The 13,742-nt window shown below is 42.3% G+C and overlaps 1 protein-coding gene across 1 annotated transcript; it reads left to right on the forward strand.

Annotated features, from left to right (window-relative positions):
- The first annotated feature begins 8,282 nt into the window (after positions 1-8,282).
- LOC129828999 (protein Tob1-like) lies at positions 8,283-11,881 on the forward strand. Its single transcript, XM_055890384.1, has 2 exons — positions 8,283-8,541; positions 9,786-11,881. The coding sequence occupies exon 2, from the start codon at positions 9,955-9,957 to the stop codon at positions 10,945-10,947; it is 993 nt and encodes a 330-aa protein (XP_055746359.1). The 5' UTR covers positions 8,283-8,541; positions 9,786-9,954; the 3' UTR covers positions 10,948-11,881.
- The last annotated feature ends 1,861 nt before the right edge of the window (positions 11,882-13,742 follow it).

Here is a 13,742-nt window from a genome sequence, read left to right on the forward strand (position 1 = left end):
TCCCCAGCTCTCAATTAGTTAGGACTCTTTTTGAGAGCTCAATGCCGTCTTCTCCTGTCCCAGAAATCGATTTGATACGCAAGGAGAGGAGAGGAGACAGAAAATCTGTAGATGAAGGACTTCAGAACATGAGTGTGTAAGCGATGGAAGGTCAGAATCTAAATGTATGAGAGAGGAGCAAGGGAGTAAAGAGAGGAGGATAAAAATACAAATCACCGTGACAGGGAGTCAGAGCCCACTGTATCAGACTCCATTTACTATTCATGGAAATGTGACACATCGTCCCTGCTAAGCGCAATGTATGGCCCTCACTCCAAAACCCATTCCTTCCACAACCACTAGCTGTTCAATGCTGAGTGTAATTGAATTTCTCAAAGTCGACCTGACTGCGAAAGCACGGCTTTATATCATTTGTAAGTCTACTTTCTGTGTCTGCAGCAGGAAAACACACACGCACACACAGACAGACAGATACAGACACACATACACACACACACACACAAACAATGTCCATGTCGTGATATTTGAGACCTAGCTAAGATCTGTGTGTGTTTTCTATGTGGCTCTGGGCTATATGGCTATATGTGCACTACATAAGGAATAGGGTGTCATTTTAGAAGTGTCTCTGTGTCCTGTTGATGTCATGAAGCTGACTGGCTGGTGGTGTTCTGCTGGATGAATCATGATGGTGCAGCTCAGCCTGCTGAACATAATCCCTGACATGAAACCCAGTGCTGGAACAGAATGGTATTTAAATGGAGGAGCAAAGGTGATGCCACTGATACTTAATAGACATTGTGCAACCCACATATTGTACATAGTCATAATCAAATGGGCTCAGCTTTTAAAGCATTAAAGTCATTAAAGATAATCAGACATTGACCTTGCTTATATTGGGCATTATATAAGGCTCAGTACTAAAGACATTACTTTAAATTCATGATAATGATAACTACGAGATTATACTGTCCAAATTAATTTGGTTCACAGTCCCATCTTCCATTCCTGTACTGAATATCAAGGTTTTAGTGTTAGCCTCAGCTTATTTAGCCTGAAAGTTATTTCCAACTCTTTTCCCTCAGCCCACTGCTCAAACCTCTTCAAAGCATGCATGTATTCAACAGAGACCTACACATACAAGGGTGTGTATGTAGAGTCGAGCTGGGCAGGTATTAACAGTGCTTATATTAATGATATTCCTGCTTCTTACCAGAGGAGTGTGACTAGTGAGCACACACACACACACACACACACACACACACACACACACACACACACACACACACACACACACACATGCATGCAAGCACACAAACTCCCCGAGCCCTGCCTCTCTCAGCCACAGAGTTTGTAAACAACTGGACAGGTAGAAGTTTATACCCTCAGCTGATGTACCTCATGTATGACGGTGTACATTTCATTTGCCACATTTACTCAATTAGTCTCTCACATTTTACATTTCCATGGCTATCGCAAATTAAGAAACACTTTATAGATACAGGTAACTGCCAACATAATCGGGCGTTGGGCCACCACAAGCCAGAACAGCTTCAATGCACTTTGGTATAGATTCTACAAGTGTCTGGAACTCTATTGGAGGGATGCGACACCAATTATTCCATGAGAAATTCCATAATTTGGTGTTTTGTGGATGTCTCAGGAGCCGTTCCAGAATCTCCCATAAGTGTTGAATTGGGTTGAGGTCTGGTCCCTGAGAAGGTCATGCCATATAGTTTATATTGTTTTCATTCTCATCAAACACTTCAGTGACCACTTGTACCCTGTGGATGGTGAGGTATTGTCATCTTATGGGGCCATGGTAGCCAAAATAATGGTCTGCCCAGCATTTTTATACATGACCCTAAGCATGACGGGATGTTAATTGCTTAATTAACTCAGGAACCACACCTGTGTGGAAGCACCTGCTTTCAATATACTTTGTATCCCTCATTTACTCAACTGTTTCCATTATTTTGTCAGTTGCCTGCAAAAATCTTGACAGTATGCTGACTTGCACAAAACTTGACAACATTCTGCATCACCATGAAAAGTTTGAAATCATTGGGGGATGAGTATTGACATGCCAAACTAACTTCACAGACCTATAAAATGTCAGCGAGAGCAGGTGTTGTGCTGAAGTGTGAAAAGCAGTAAATTCCCGTGAGCCATGTAATCTCAGATTCTTATCATCAAAGACCATATCTGAATAATAATTATTCTAGAAAGTCCTTGCCCCTCCTAGGTATAAAGCAAGAGTCAGAGAGCTTTTGGCTGTGTGAAATGGCACATATCACCAAAATTAGTATTATTGGCTGATATGTTCCCAGGGTGTTTCTTCCATAACAAAGCCACAAAGTCCGCCAATGGCAAACAGGTACACAACAGCAACCGAGACTCCGAAGAAAGGAGAAGAGAAGACAAGAGAAGTGTGGAGAAGAGAAGAAAGGGTTCACAGCTATGTGAAAAGGAGAAAGAAATGTCATGTGTGCTGACTATGTGTCTTTAGACATCTTCATGAAGTATGTGTTGTTTACCTTCAGGCAGAATTCACAACTAGGAAAACCTCACCACCTGAATGTCACCATGTTGTGAAAAATAACAACCAAGTAACAACCAAATAAACAGCCATTGTTTGGTGCACTATGTAATGGTTTTTCGATGCTTTGATAAAGAAAGGCATTTTAGAGTATTTGGCCATCACACTGCCTGAATGCTGCATTGTTGTGGGAATAAAACCAAATAACAACCAAATAAGACAGTCATTTGTACTAATATACAGACTGTCCTTTTTTACTGTGGTCTTCTGTGGCCACCCTCGGTAGAGCCTGACGCTTGCAACACCAAGGGTCGTAGGTTGGATTCCCGCTGTGGCCACCCATACGGAAAATGTATGCACACATGTCTGTAAGTCACTTTGGATGAAAGTGTCTGCTACATGGCTTATGTCATACACTAGACATACAAAAGTATGTGGACACCCCTTTAAATGAGAGGATTTGGCTATTTCAGCCACACCCGTTGCTGACAGGTGTATAAAATCAAGCACACAGCCATGCAATCTCAATAGACAAACATTGGCAGTAAAATGACCTTACTGACTTTCAATGTGGCACTGTCATATGATGCCACCTTTCCAACAAGTCAGTTTGTCAAATTTCTGCCCCGCTAGAGCTGCCCGGTCAACTGTAATTGCTGTTATTGTGAAGTGGAAATGTCTAAGAGCAACAACTGTTCAGCCGCGAAGTGGTTGACCACACAAGCTCACAGAGCGGGACTGCCAAGTGCGGAAGCGTGTAGCACGTAAAAATTGCGTGTCCTCGGTTGCAACACTCACTACCGAGTTCCAAACTTCCTCTGGAAGCAATGTCAGCACAAAAACTGTTATTTGGGAGCTTCATGAAATGGGTTTCCATGGCCGAGAAGTCGTATACAAGCCTAAGATCACCATGCGCAATGCCAAGCATCGGCTGGAGTGGTGTAAAGCTCGCCGTCATTGGACTCTGGAGCAGTGGAAACACATTCTCTGGAGTGATGAATCACGCTTCACCATCTGGCAGTCCGATGGACAAATCTGGGTTTGGCGGATGCCAGGAGAACGCTACCTGCCCGAATGCATTGTGCCAACTGTAAAGTTTGGTGGAGGAGGAATAATGGTGTGGGGCTGTTTTTCATGGTTTGGGCTGGGCCCCTTAGTCAAGTAAAAGGGAAATCTTAACGCTATAGCATACAATGACATGCTAGACAATTCTGTGGTGCCAACATTGTGGCAACAGTTTGGGGAAGGCCCTTTCCTGTTTCAGCAAGACAATGCATCCGTGCACAAAGCGAGGTCCATACAGAGATGGTTTGTCGAGATAGGTGTGGAAGAACTTGACTGGCCTGCACAAGGCCCTGGCCTAAACCCTATCGAACGCCTTTGGAATGAATTGTAACGCCGACTGCGAGCCAGGCCTAATCGCCCAACATCAGTGCCCAACCTCATTAATGCTCTTGTGGCTGAATGGAAGCAAGTAGTAGCAATGTTCCAACATCTAGTGGAAAGCCTTCCCATAAGAGTGGAGGATGTTATAGAAGAAAAGGAGGGACCAACTCCATATTTATGCCCATGATGTTGGAATGAGATGTTCGATGAGCAAGTGTCCACATATTTTTTGTTGTTGTTGTAGTGTATATACTTTATACTATAATTTGTAGCATACAGATAGCCTTGATTCAGTAGTTGGTCAACTCACAACCTGAATGCAGCCATGTTGTGGGCAAACAACAACAGTATTGGCTTTGGTCTGTGTCCAACGGCTCTTGCAGTGTCTCTTCGTGGCTTCATCACACAGGATCCTCCCTGGTGGGACTCATCTCTCACCCCTACAGAGACCCAATCTGGAGAGAGAGGGGGAGATAGGGGGAGGGAGAGTGAGAGAGAGATGGATAGAGAGAGACTGAAAAAACATCAAAACGTTTCCCTTTTTATCTACGCGAGTCCTTATACTCAAGAGTTGTTGTTTTTTTTGCCTGAGGCAGCAGAAAAACATGTTGCTGAAAAAACAGACACTCTACTATAAATTAATGTCAATCATATTATAATCAATTCTAATATTGTATTGAATCGACAGCATGCTGCTTTTCCCAGACTACTGTCTGCACTGCATTAACGTCCATCCCCTGAGTTGGACAGGCTGAACAAATCAAGCATTTCTGAAACATTCTGTCCCCTTTTGTCTGGGTATTTGGGGCAGGATATACTATTCAGTCTCAAATCTGTTCCCCTCTAAAACACACCCTCCCTCCCCTGAACCTCCCTTTCCCCAACTGTATAATTCATTCATGCGGTGTTGTGTTTATTGTGCAAACCTAGAGCTCTGGAGTCCATGTTAGGTAAGAGTGGGCTGTGACGTCAAACACCTTAGGTCTAGCAGAGAGAGAGAGAAATAGCTTAAGCTCGACACAGCTGCTTTGTAAGAGCACAGAGCCACAGACAGACAGAACTGGGCCATTGTGCAACAAAACCACTCACACAGTCCCACAGACCATGACCTTAAAACTAAGTTTCATCATAGGAAACGCTATAGCTGGTAGCCTAGGGAACTTTAGCCTACTGTTTAACAGTGAAAGGTTACACTCACACATAATATCCTATTTGCTAAGCAAGGACCCAATCTGCATCTTTTACTCTAATGTCCATTCATTTCACAATATCCATTCCTCTCTTGCACTCCTAAGGCTTAGGAAAGAGGGTTCAGTATAACCCTGTAACTTCAGATAGGGGCGTATACAGTTCAGAGTGTGCTTCCCAATCAGTAGTCACAACAAGCCAAGGCATATCAAAATGTCATTGGAAAGCTCTACAGCCTGTACAGCCAATGATCCAAGTACATAAGTGAACCTCAACCACCCGAGCCACGGATTGTTCACCTCGCTACCATCTAGAAGGCGGAAACAGTACAGGTGCATCAAAGCTGGGACAGAGAGACTGAAAAACAGCTTCTATCTCCAGGCCATCAGACTTTTAAATAGTCATATAACTAGCCGGCCTCCGCCCAGTACCCTGCCCTGCACTTAGTCACTGTTACTAGCCGGCTAGCACCCGGTACTCTACCCTGCACCTTAAAGATTGCTGCCCTCAGTGCTTTCAGAAAGTATTCACACCCCTTGACTATTTAAAGTGGATTAAATAAAGATTTTGTGTCACTGGACTACACACAATATCCCACAAAGTCAAAGTGGAATTACGTTTTTCGAAATTATTACTAATTAATTAAAAATCAAAAGCTGAAATGTCATGAGTCAATGAGTATTCAAACCCTTGGTTATAGCAAGCCTTGATAAATTCAGGAGTAAAAATTAGCTTAACAAGTCACACAATTCGTTGCATGGACTAACTCTGTGTGCAATAATGATTACCTCATCTCTATACCCCACACATACTGACAGTTGTGAATGCATTTTTGTTTTTCTTCATACTGGTCAGTAATCCAGATCAGTACTCTCACGTTGCAAGCACTACGCTCTACCAACTGAGCCACACAGGACCAGGTATCATCTGTTCCTCATTTTAAAGTACTCTCACTTTTGTGTGCTCTCTCTGCATGATTTAATCACTTTTGTAAGGTCCCTCAGTCGAGCAGTGAATTTCAAAAACAGATTCAACCACAAAGACCAGGGAGGTTTTTACAATGCCTCGCAAAGAAGGGCACCTATTGGTAGATGGGTAAAAATCTAAATAAATCTGACATTGAATATCCCTTTGAGCATGGGGAAGTTATTAATTACACGTTGGATGGTGTATCAATACACCCAGTCACTCCAAAGATACAAGCGTCCTTCCTAACTCAGCTGTCGGTGTGGAAGGAAACTGCTCAGGGATTTCACCATGAGGTCAACGGTGACTTTAAAACAGTTACAGTGTTGAATGGCTGCGATAGGAGAAAACTGAAGAGGGATCAACAACATTGTAGTTACTCCACAATAGTAACCTAAATGACAGCGTGAAAAGAAGGTAGCCTGTACAGAATAAAAATATTCCAAAAACATGCATCCTGTTTGCAACGAGGCAAAGAAATGGACTTTATGTCCTGAATACAAAGTGTTATCTTTGAGGCAAATCAAACACATCACATCACTGAGTACCACTCTTCGTATTTTCAAGCATGGTGGTGGCTGCATCATGTTATGGGTATGCTTGTCATCGGAAAGGACTAGGGAGTTTTTAGGATAAAAAGAAGCGGAACAGAGATAAGCACAGATAAAATCCTAGAGGAAAACCTGGTTCAGTCTGCTTTCCAATAGACACTGGGAGACAAATTCACCTTTCAGCAGGACAATAACCTAAAACACAAGGCCAAATATACACTGGAGTTGCTTACCAAGATGCATTTGAATGTTCCAGAGTGGCCTAGTTACAGTTTTCACTTAAATCGGCTTGAAAATCTATGGCAAGACTTGAAAACGGATGTCTAGCAATGATCAACAACCAACTTGACAGAGCCCGAATAATTCTGAAAAGAATAATGTGCAAATATTGTACAATCCAGGTGTGCAAAGCTCTTAGAGACTTACACAGAACGACTCAAAGCTGTAATCACTGCCAAAGGTGATTCTAACATGTATTGACTCAGGTGTGTGAATACTTATGTAAATTAGATATTTCTGTATTTCATTTATAATACATTTGCAAAAATGTCTAAAACCATGATTTTAGAAGTAACACAACAAAATGTGGAATAAGTCAAGGTGTATGAATACTTTCTGAAGACACTGCACATAGTCATTGAACACTAGTCACCTTAAATATGTTTACATACTGTTTTACCCACTTCATATGTATATATATATAATTTTTTATTTAACCTTTATTTAACTAGGCAAGTCAGTTAAGAACATATTCTTATTTACAATACTGCACAGGAGGTTGGCGTCACCTTAACTGGGGAGGACAGACTAGTAGTAATGGCTGGAGCAGTATGAGTGGAATGGTATAAAATACATCAAACACATGGTTTCCACGTGTCTGATGCCATTCCAATCGCACAGTTCTGGCTATTATTATGAGTAATCCTCCCCTTAGCAGCCTCCTGTGATATACTGTATTATAGTCAAGGTTCATCCTAAAAACTAATGCTGTACACACATTTTGCATTGTTAGGTATTACTTCCCTGTTGGAGCTAGAAACATGAGCGTTTCGCTGCACCTGCGATAACATCTGCAAAATATGTGTATGCGACCAAAACAATTTGATTTGAACAGAGCAAATTCCTACACGGTGACATATGTCCTTCCGCCAAACGTCTGTGCACTACTTCTCCCTTTCTACATACTTTTTGGCACAACGTCTCACAACGCTTATTGAATTTCCGAAATAATCATACACGCGTAATCTTTGGCCATAATTAGAGCAACTACAACAAATCATTGTCTCTGATATTTGAGTCAATATATCTAACCCGTTTCAGTGTCAGTTGGTTTGCTATACAAATTAGTTTTCTTCGATTTACTACTTTCATTGTACATAAACCACCAAATAAGTTATTTATGTTCAGTATCTCAACAATCTTCATTCAACATTATGACAACAATATGTAGTCCCAATGAACATGAAAAGCTTACCACTAGCGTAATAGACCATTATTATTGACTGACTTGCAGAACCTACAATTGGGACGTAAGATGAAGTTGTTCACGAATGACGAAAGACGAGTTTGGCCAATAGAATAGCGTTATTTGGTGTTGACCTCTGAGAGCCATATCACCGCCTACTTTATGTCCGTGGCGGAGTACAACCTATATAAACAAGACAGTCCGCAATTTAAAGGGCAGAGTTGTAAAAACTCCCAGGCAGTAGGGGGTTAGTAATATCGCAGAGATATTCCAAAACTCCAATTGACCTCCACATAACTCGACTGGAATAATCATTTAGATTTATAGTTACAGCAGTAGATTTTGTACAAGAAGGAAGTAACCATCTCGTTATTTTATTACGTTAGCAAGCCATTCAATCGGTCTTCAGACAGTGCAAGGACCTGAGGTGAATTTGTTGAACTCTAAATGTAAGTATAATTCTCTTCATCACTTCAATATAAGTCGTTAGCAAGGCAGTCATTTAAGCATTAGCTTGTCTCCAGGGATTTGACAAGCTAATGACCGCATCCTCTGTCTTGTTTTGGTTGGGTAGCTAACGTTAGGTTGGTTAACGTGATAGATACTAGTTAACGCGTTAACTTCTATAGCTAACGATAGTGTGATAGACGGCTAGCTAGAAACCCATACATCAGTCTAATTTAGGCTTAAAAAACAGAACCAGCGTTTTAGCTACCTTGGGGGTAATTGAACAACCGTAAAGGATATTTGGGGCAAGCCAACACACCTTATCCGATGAGCGTGAATCCCCTTCACTGTATTTATCAGGCTAAAACCTCCGGTATGCCAGCTGCAGTTTAGCCTACACCCCCTTCACATCCTGGTTGCGTAGCTAGTTAACCATTTCGTTAAAGCTAACTAGCGACGTTATTGGTTGGATTCAAGTGAAGCGAGGCAAGCTATGATAAGGATTTGGCTTGGACGTTTTGACCATTCGTATAATCTCAGATATAGCTAGTATTACCAGTCATTTCTAATAAAGGCATCTAGCTAGCTATGGTCGTGATCAGAAATTCAATGAGGATTACGTAACAAGGCTCTCTGGGATTGCAGCTAGTTCAGTTCACCAGCTGCTCGCTTACATTCTAGCCAATGTTTGTGCCCGGTTTCTCCTGTTACCATCACTAACCAATATTATTCTTCCATCTCATCATATCAAATGAATTGGACGTGAGTGTACAATTATTGCTCAAATAGATTATATCGTGTGAGGATACAATGTCTCGGATCATTGGCTAAATTGCTTTAATTGCGTTAAAAGGGGCCGTGAGCCACCATTGTCCAGAGGTCAACTATGCTTGCCTTTAGTTATCACAAATGCTAGAAAACGGCTGGGGAACACAGCCCTATTTATAACTGCTAATGTTGTACAGCCTACCTAGACACAGCAATGCAGTGTATAGGGAAGTGAATGGCTGAACTGTAAATGCAATCAGGCTTATAAGGCCAACAACTTTCCAGCTGAGCTAAAATAATATATGCCATTTAGCAAACCATATCCAAAGTGACTTATTCATGCGTGCATACTTTTTTTTGTGTATGGGTGGACTTGTACATATTACTTGTATGAATATGCAGTTATACTATTGGACAGTAGATTTAGCTGTATAGCATATTTTTTTTAATGTTTAATGTCGCTTCCCTCTTATTCCAGGTTTAGGAACCCTACCCTGTGAAAGGAAGGATATCGGTTTCAGCAACCAGCACTTAATCAGTGTCCCTGTTTGGCCCAAACTAATCACCACTGCCTTGGAGGTTTTTGCAACACTCAGGAATACCAACTCAATAACGAAAAAACAACCTGCCGCAACCGTGAAGCAGCTATGCAGCTTGAAATCCAAGTAGCCCTCAACTTTATTATTTCCTATTTGTACAACAAACTCCCCAGAAGGCGTGTGAACATCTTCGGTGAGGAGCTCGAGAGGCAGCTGAAGAAGAAGTATGAAGGCCACTGGTACACTGATAAGCCATATAAGGGCTCTGGGTACAGGTGCATCCATGTAGGGGAGAAGGTGGACCCTGTGGTGGAGCAGGCAGCCAAGGAGAGTGGCCTGGACATTGAAGATGTCCGGAATAACCTCCCTCAGGACCTTAGTGTGTGGATTGACCCCTTTGAGGTGTCCTACCAGATTGGGGAGAAGGGGCCGGTCAAGGTGCTGTACGTGGACGATAATAATGAGAACAACGGGTCCGAGCTGGACAAGGAGATCAAGAACAGCTTCAACCCAGAGGCCCAGGTCTTCATGCCCATCAGTGACCCTATTGGGGCCTGTTCTGAGTCCAGCTCTCCCTCTCCATCCTTTGGGCAGTCTGCGGCTGTCAGCCCCTCCTTCATGCCACGCTCCACCCAGCCTATAACCTTCACCACCGCCACCTTTGCAGCCACCAAGTTCGGCTCCACCAAGATGAAGAGCTCCGGCCGCAACAACGGTAATGGCGGCAACGGAGGAAACTGCAACAAGGTGGCCCGCACCTCCCCCACCAACAACCTCGGGCTGAATGTGAACACCTTGCTGAAGCAAAAAGCTATGTCCACCTCCATGCTCTCTCTGTACGGCCTGGGCCAGCAGCAGAAGGCCTCGGCACTCTCTCCTAATGCTAAGGAGTTTGTGTTTCCAAGCCTCCAGGGTCAGGGGAGCCCCAGTGGAGTGTTCCCCAGCGAGGGGGCACTCAGCCCGCTGCAGTACAACAATGCCTTTGATGTGTTCGCGGCCTACGGCGGTCTCAATGACAAGTCTATCATGGATGGGCTGAACTTCAGTCTCGGCAACATGCAGTATTCGAACCAGCAATTCCAGCCGGTGATGGCTAACTAAACCTGAAACGACGACGTGATGTTATTTATGAATGACGACGGTGGCTCGAAGAGAAGGAAAAACACACACATTAAGAAGAACTGGACTTTCAAGGAAATCATGACGTGGGTCCTCTTGAGGAGCTCTGTCTAGTCAGTGAAGCAGCATGTGCCCAAGTTTTTTCTTTTCTTTTTTTCTCTACCCCCTTGAGTTTTTTTGCTTAAAGCTTGTTGTACAAATGCGTCCAAGCTTGGTTACTTAAATTCAACATGCATTGTGTTTCTCTTTTCCTTTTTGCCAACCAAGCACAATTTTTTTACTATGTTGGGAAAAACAAAAAATGCTCTAACATGAGAAAAAAAATAATACAATCTTCAAGTTCAGGCCTCATACAGTATTTTACAGGTGGTAAGACATGGCTGATTTTTATGAATTGGCACTACATGGGGTTACTTGGTCTTTTTCTAACTGTATAATTTAGTACAGAGTTTGTAAGATATCAGAGTATATTGTTTCTATGACATGGTATTGCATTTATATCTTTTTACTACTCCAGTGATCTGTGATGGCTGCAGCAGCTTTTCGTTATTTTTTTTATTTTATTTTTTAAGAAAGAAATCCATCTTTAAAATGCATCAAATATTCTAAAGATTGTGTACATAGTATTCCTTAGTGGTGGAATTCAAAGTGTACGAGTTGTATTTTCTGTTAAGAGTTGACCGATTTTGCTATATTATGGACAAATGTAATCGTATAAATTAATTTTGTACCAACATTGTGCAATACTTTAAAAATACAGTATAAAAAAAAAAGTATTGAGTCAGTGTCTTACATGTCAAGAGGGACAGAGTTTATATTAAGTTTGTATTAAAAAATGCTTAAATTATATGCTTGTCTTTATTTTTTTTAATTTCATATTTGCACCCTGGTCTTTTTAATAAAATAAACTAGTCAATGTGATTTGTGGACATTGGATTTATTGTTGAAGACAGGAAGCACACTTGCATTTATTAGACTCTCAAGCTCATTGGTTATCTTGCTACAAATAACTTATTACATGGGGGATTTATTTAGGCTCAATCAGGGCAAGGCCTGACTCCTCACTATGCCAGGGATGGTGTTGGTGTGTTCCATTATAGTAGTCCAACAGTAAGGCTGATCATTTCACATCCACCTTCTGAACAACCTTGGCTATTGGGAAAGCCTTGGCCCTGGACAGATAAAGGCTAATGATAGCCATGTTAGTGTAGAACCATATGTCTCATGCCCAATGGTGGTTTAAGATAAAATGCACGAAGCCAATGGACAGAATGAATTGCCAGTTTCTCTAAAACCATACCCAGAATCTACACTTCATATGGCCACTACTCCAATGTTGTGCATGTGAACTCCCAGGCTATTCATGATTATGGAATATCAGTTCCTTCAGAGGACCCAAAGTCCATGCCCATCACTGGGTAGCTTAGCATGTGAGTTGTGACATAAACAGCTTGAGGGGCAATTTGTGTCACTTGTCAAATCAAGATCTGATTTCTCCCATCCAATCTAAGTTTCCAAGGTCTGTTTTGGGGCTCTTGTGTTACTTGGTTTTTTAAGGGGGAAGCCTATCTACCAATATGTTTACAAGTTCAGTGGAGGGAAGACAGTTTTAAGCCCTGCACTGTAAGTGTGTAGATCCGGCTACACAGTAACACAACACCTGCCTGTGTGTTGGCCTGAGATATCATTACAGACTATGGGGAGCGTCACGTAAAGTGAATTGGAGCTCATTTAAGGCTAGAACAGGCCAAACATTCACCATGGTTTAGTGCTTCAACAGCTTAACTCGCCAAACAGATAATCACATTTGCAATTCTGTATGTGGAAAACGTAGCAGCAGGGGAATATCTTGTGTTAATGCTTCAAAAACCTCCTACTCCTCTCCCTGTGAAGGGTCTTATGGTCTATTAGGCATGTGGACAGGTCTGTAATCATATGGCTTGGGTATTTCAACTCCCAAAGTGTGCTTTGTTAATGCAGCTTAAGTGTAAAGCCCACTTGTGAGAGGGCTCTGTGGAGGATTGAGATTACATTTTGTGGCATTCACTGAGCATGTTTGATGTGTGTGTGTGTGCCTGTGTCCATGTTTGTCCACGTTTGCAAAACTAGTACAGAACTGTATGAACGTGACACACACACACACACACGCGTTTGAGTAAACAGAGCCACAGATGGTCCTGTGTCCCACCAGCTGGTCGTCTCCCAGGGTGTGTGATGCTGGCTTGCTGGGGCCCCATCTAGTCCAGGCCACAGTGTATTTTCACGAAAGATACCTCTCGTATTTGATATACAGTGCATTCCGAATGTATTTAGACCCCTTGACTTTTTCCACATTTTAGTACGTTACAGCCTTATTCTAAAATAGATTCAATAGTTTTGTCCCCTCTTCGATTTACACACAATACCCCATAATGACACAGCAAAAACAAAAAACTGAAATATCACATTCACATACGTATTCAGACCCTTTATTCAGTACTTTTTGGAAGCACCTTTGGCAGTGATTACAGCCTCGAGTCTTCTTGGGTATGACGCTACAAGCTTGGCACACCTGTATTTGGGGAGTTTATACCATTCTTCTCTGTCAGGTTGGATGGGGAGCGTCGCTGCACAGCTATTTTCAGGTCTCTCCAGAGATGTTCAATCGGGTTTAAGTCCGGGCTCTGGTTGGGCCGCTCAAGGACATTCAGAGACTTGTCTTGAAGCCACTCCTGCGTTGTCTTGGCTGTGTGCTTAGGGTCATTGTCCTGTTGGAAGGTGAACCTTCGTCCCAGTCT

The sequence above is a fragment of the Salvelinus fontinalis genome, chromosome 30 (genome assembly GCF_029448725.1).
Source record: "Salvelinus fontinalis isolate EN_2023a chromosome 30, ASM2944872v1, whole genome shotgun sequence".
Lineage (NCBI taxonomy): Eukaryota > Metazoa > Chordata > Actinopteri > Salmoniformes > Salmonidae > Salvelinus > Salvelinus fontinalis.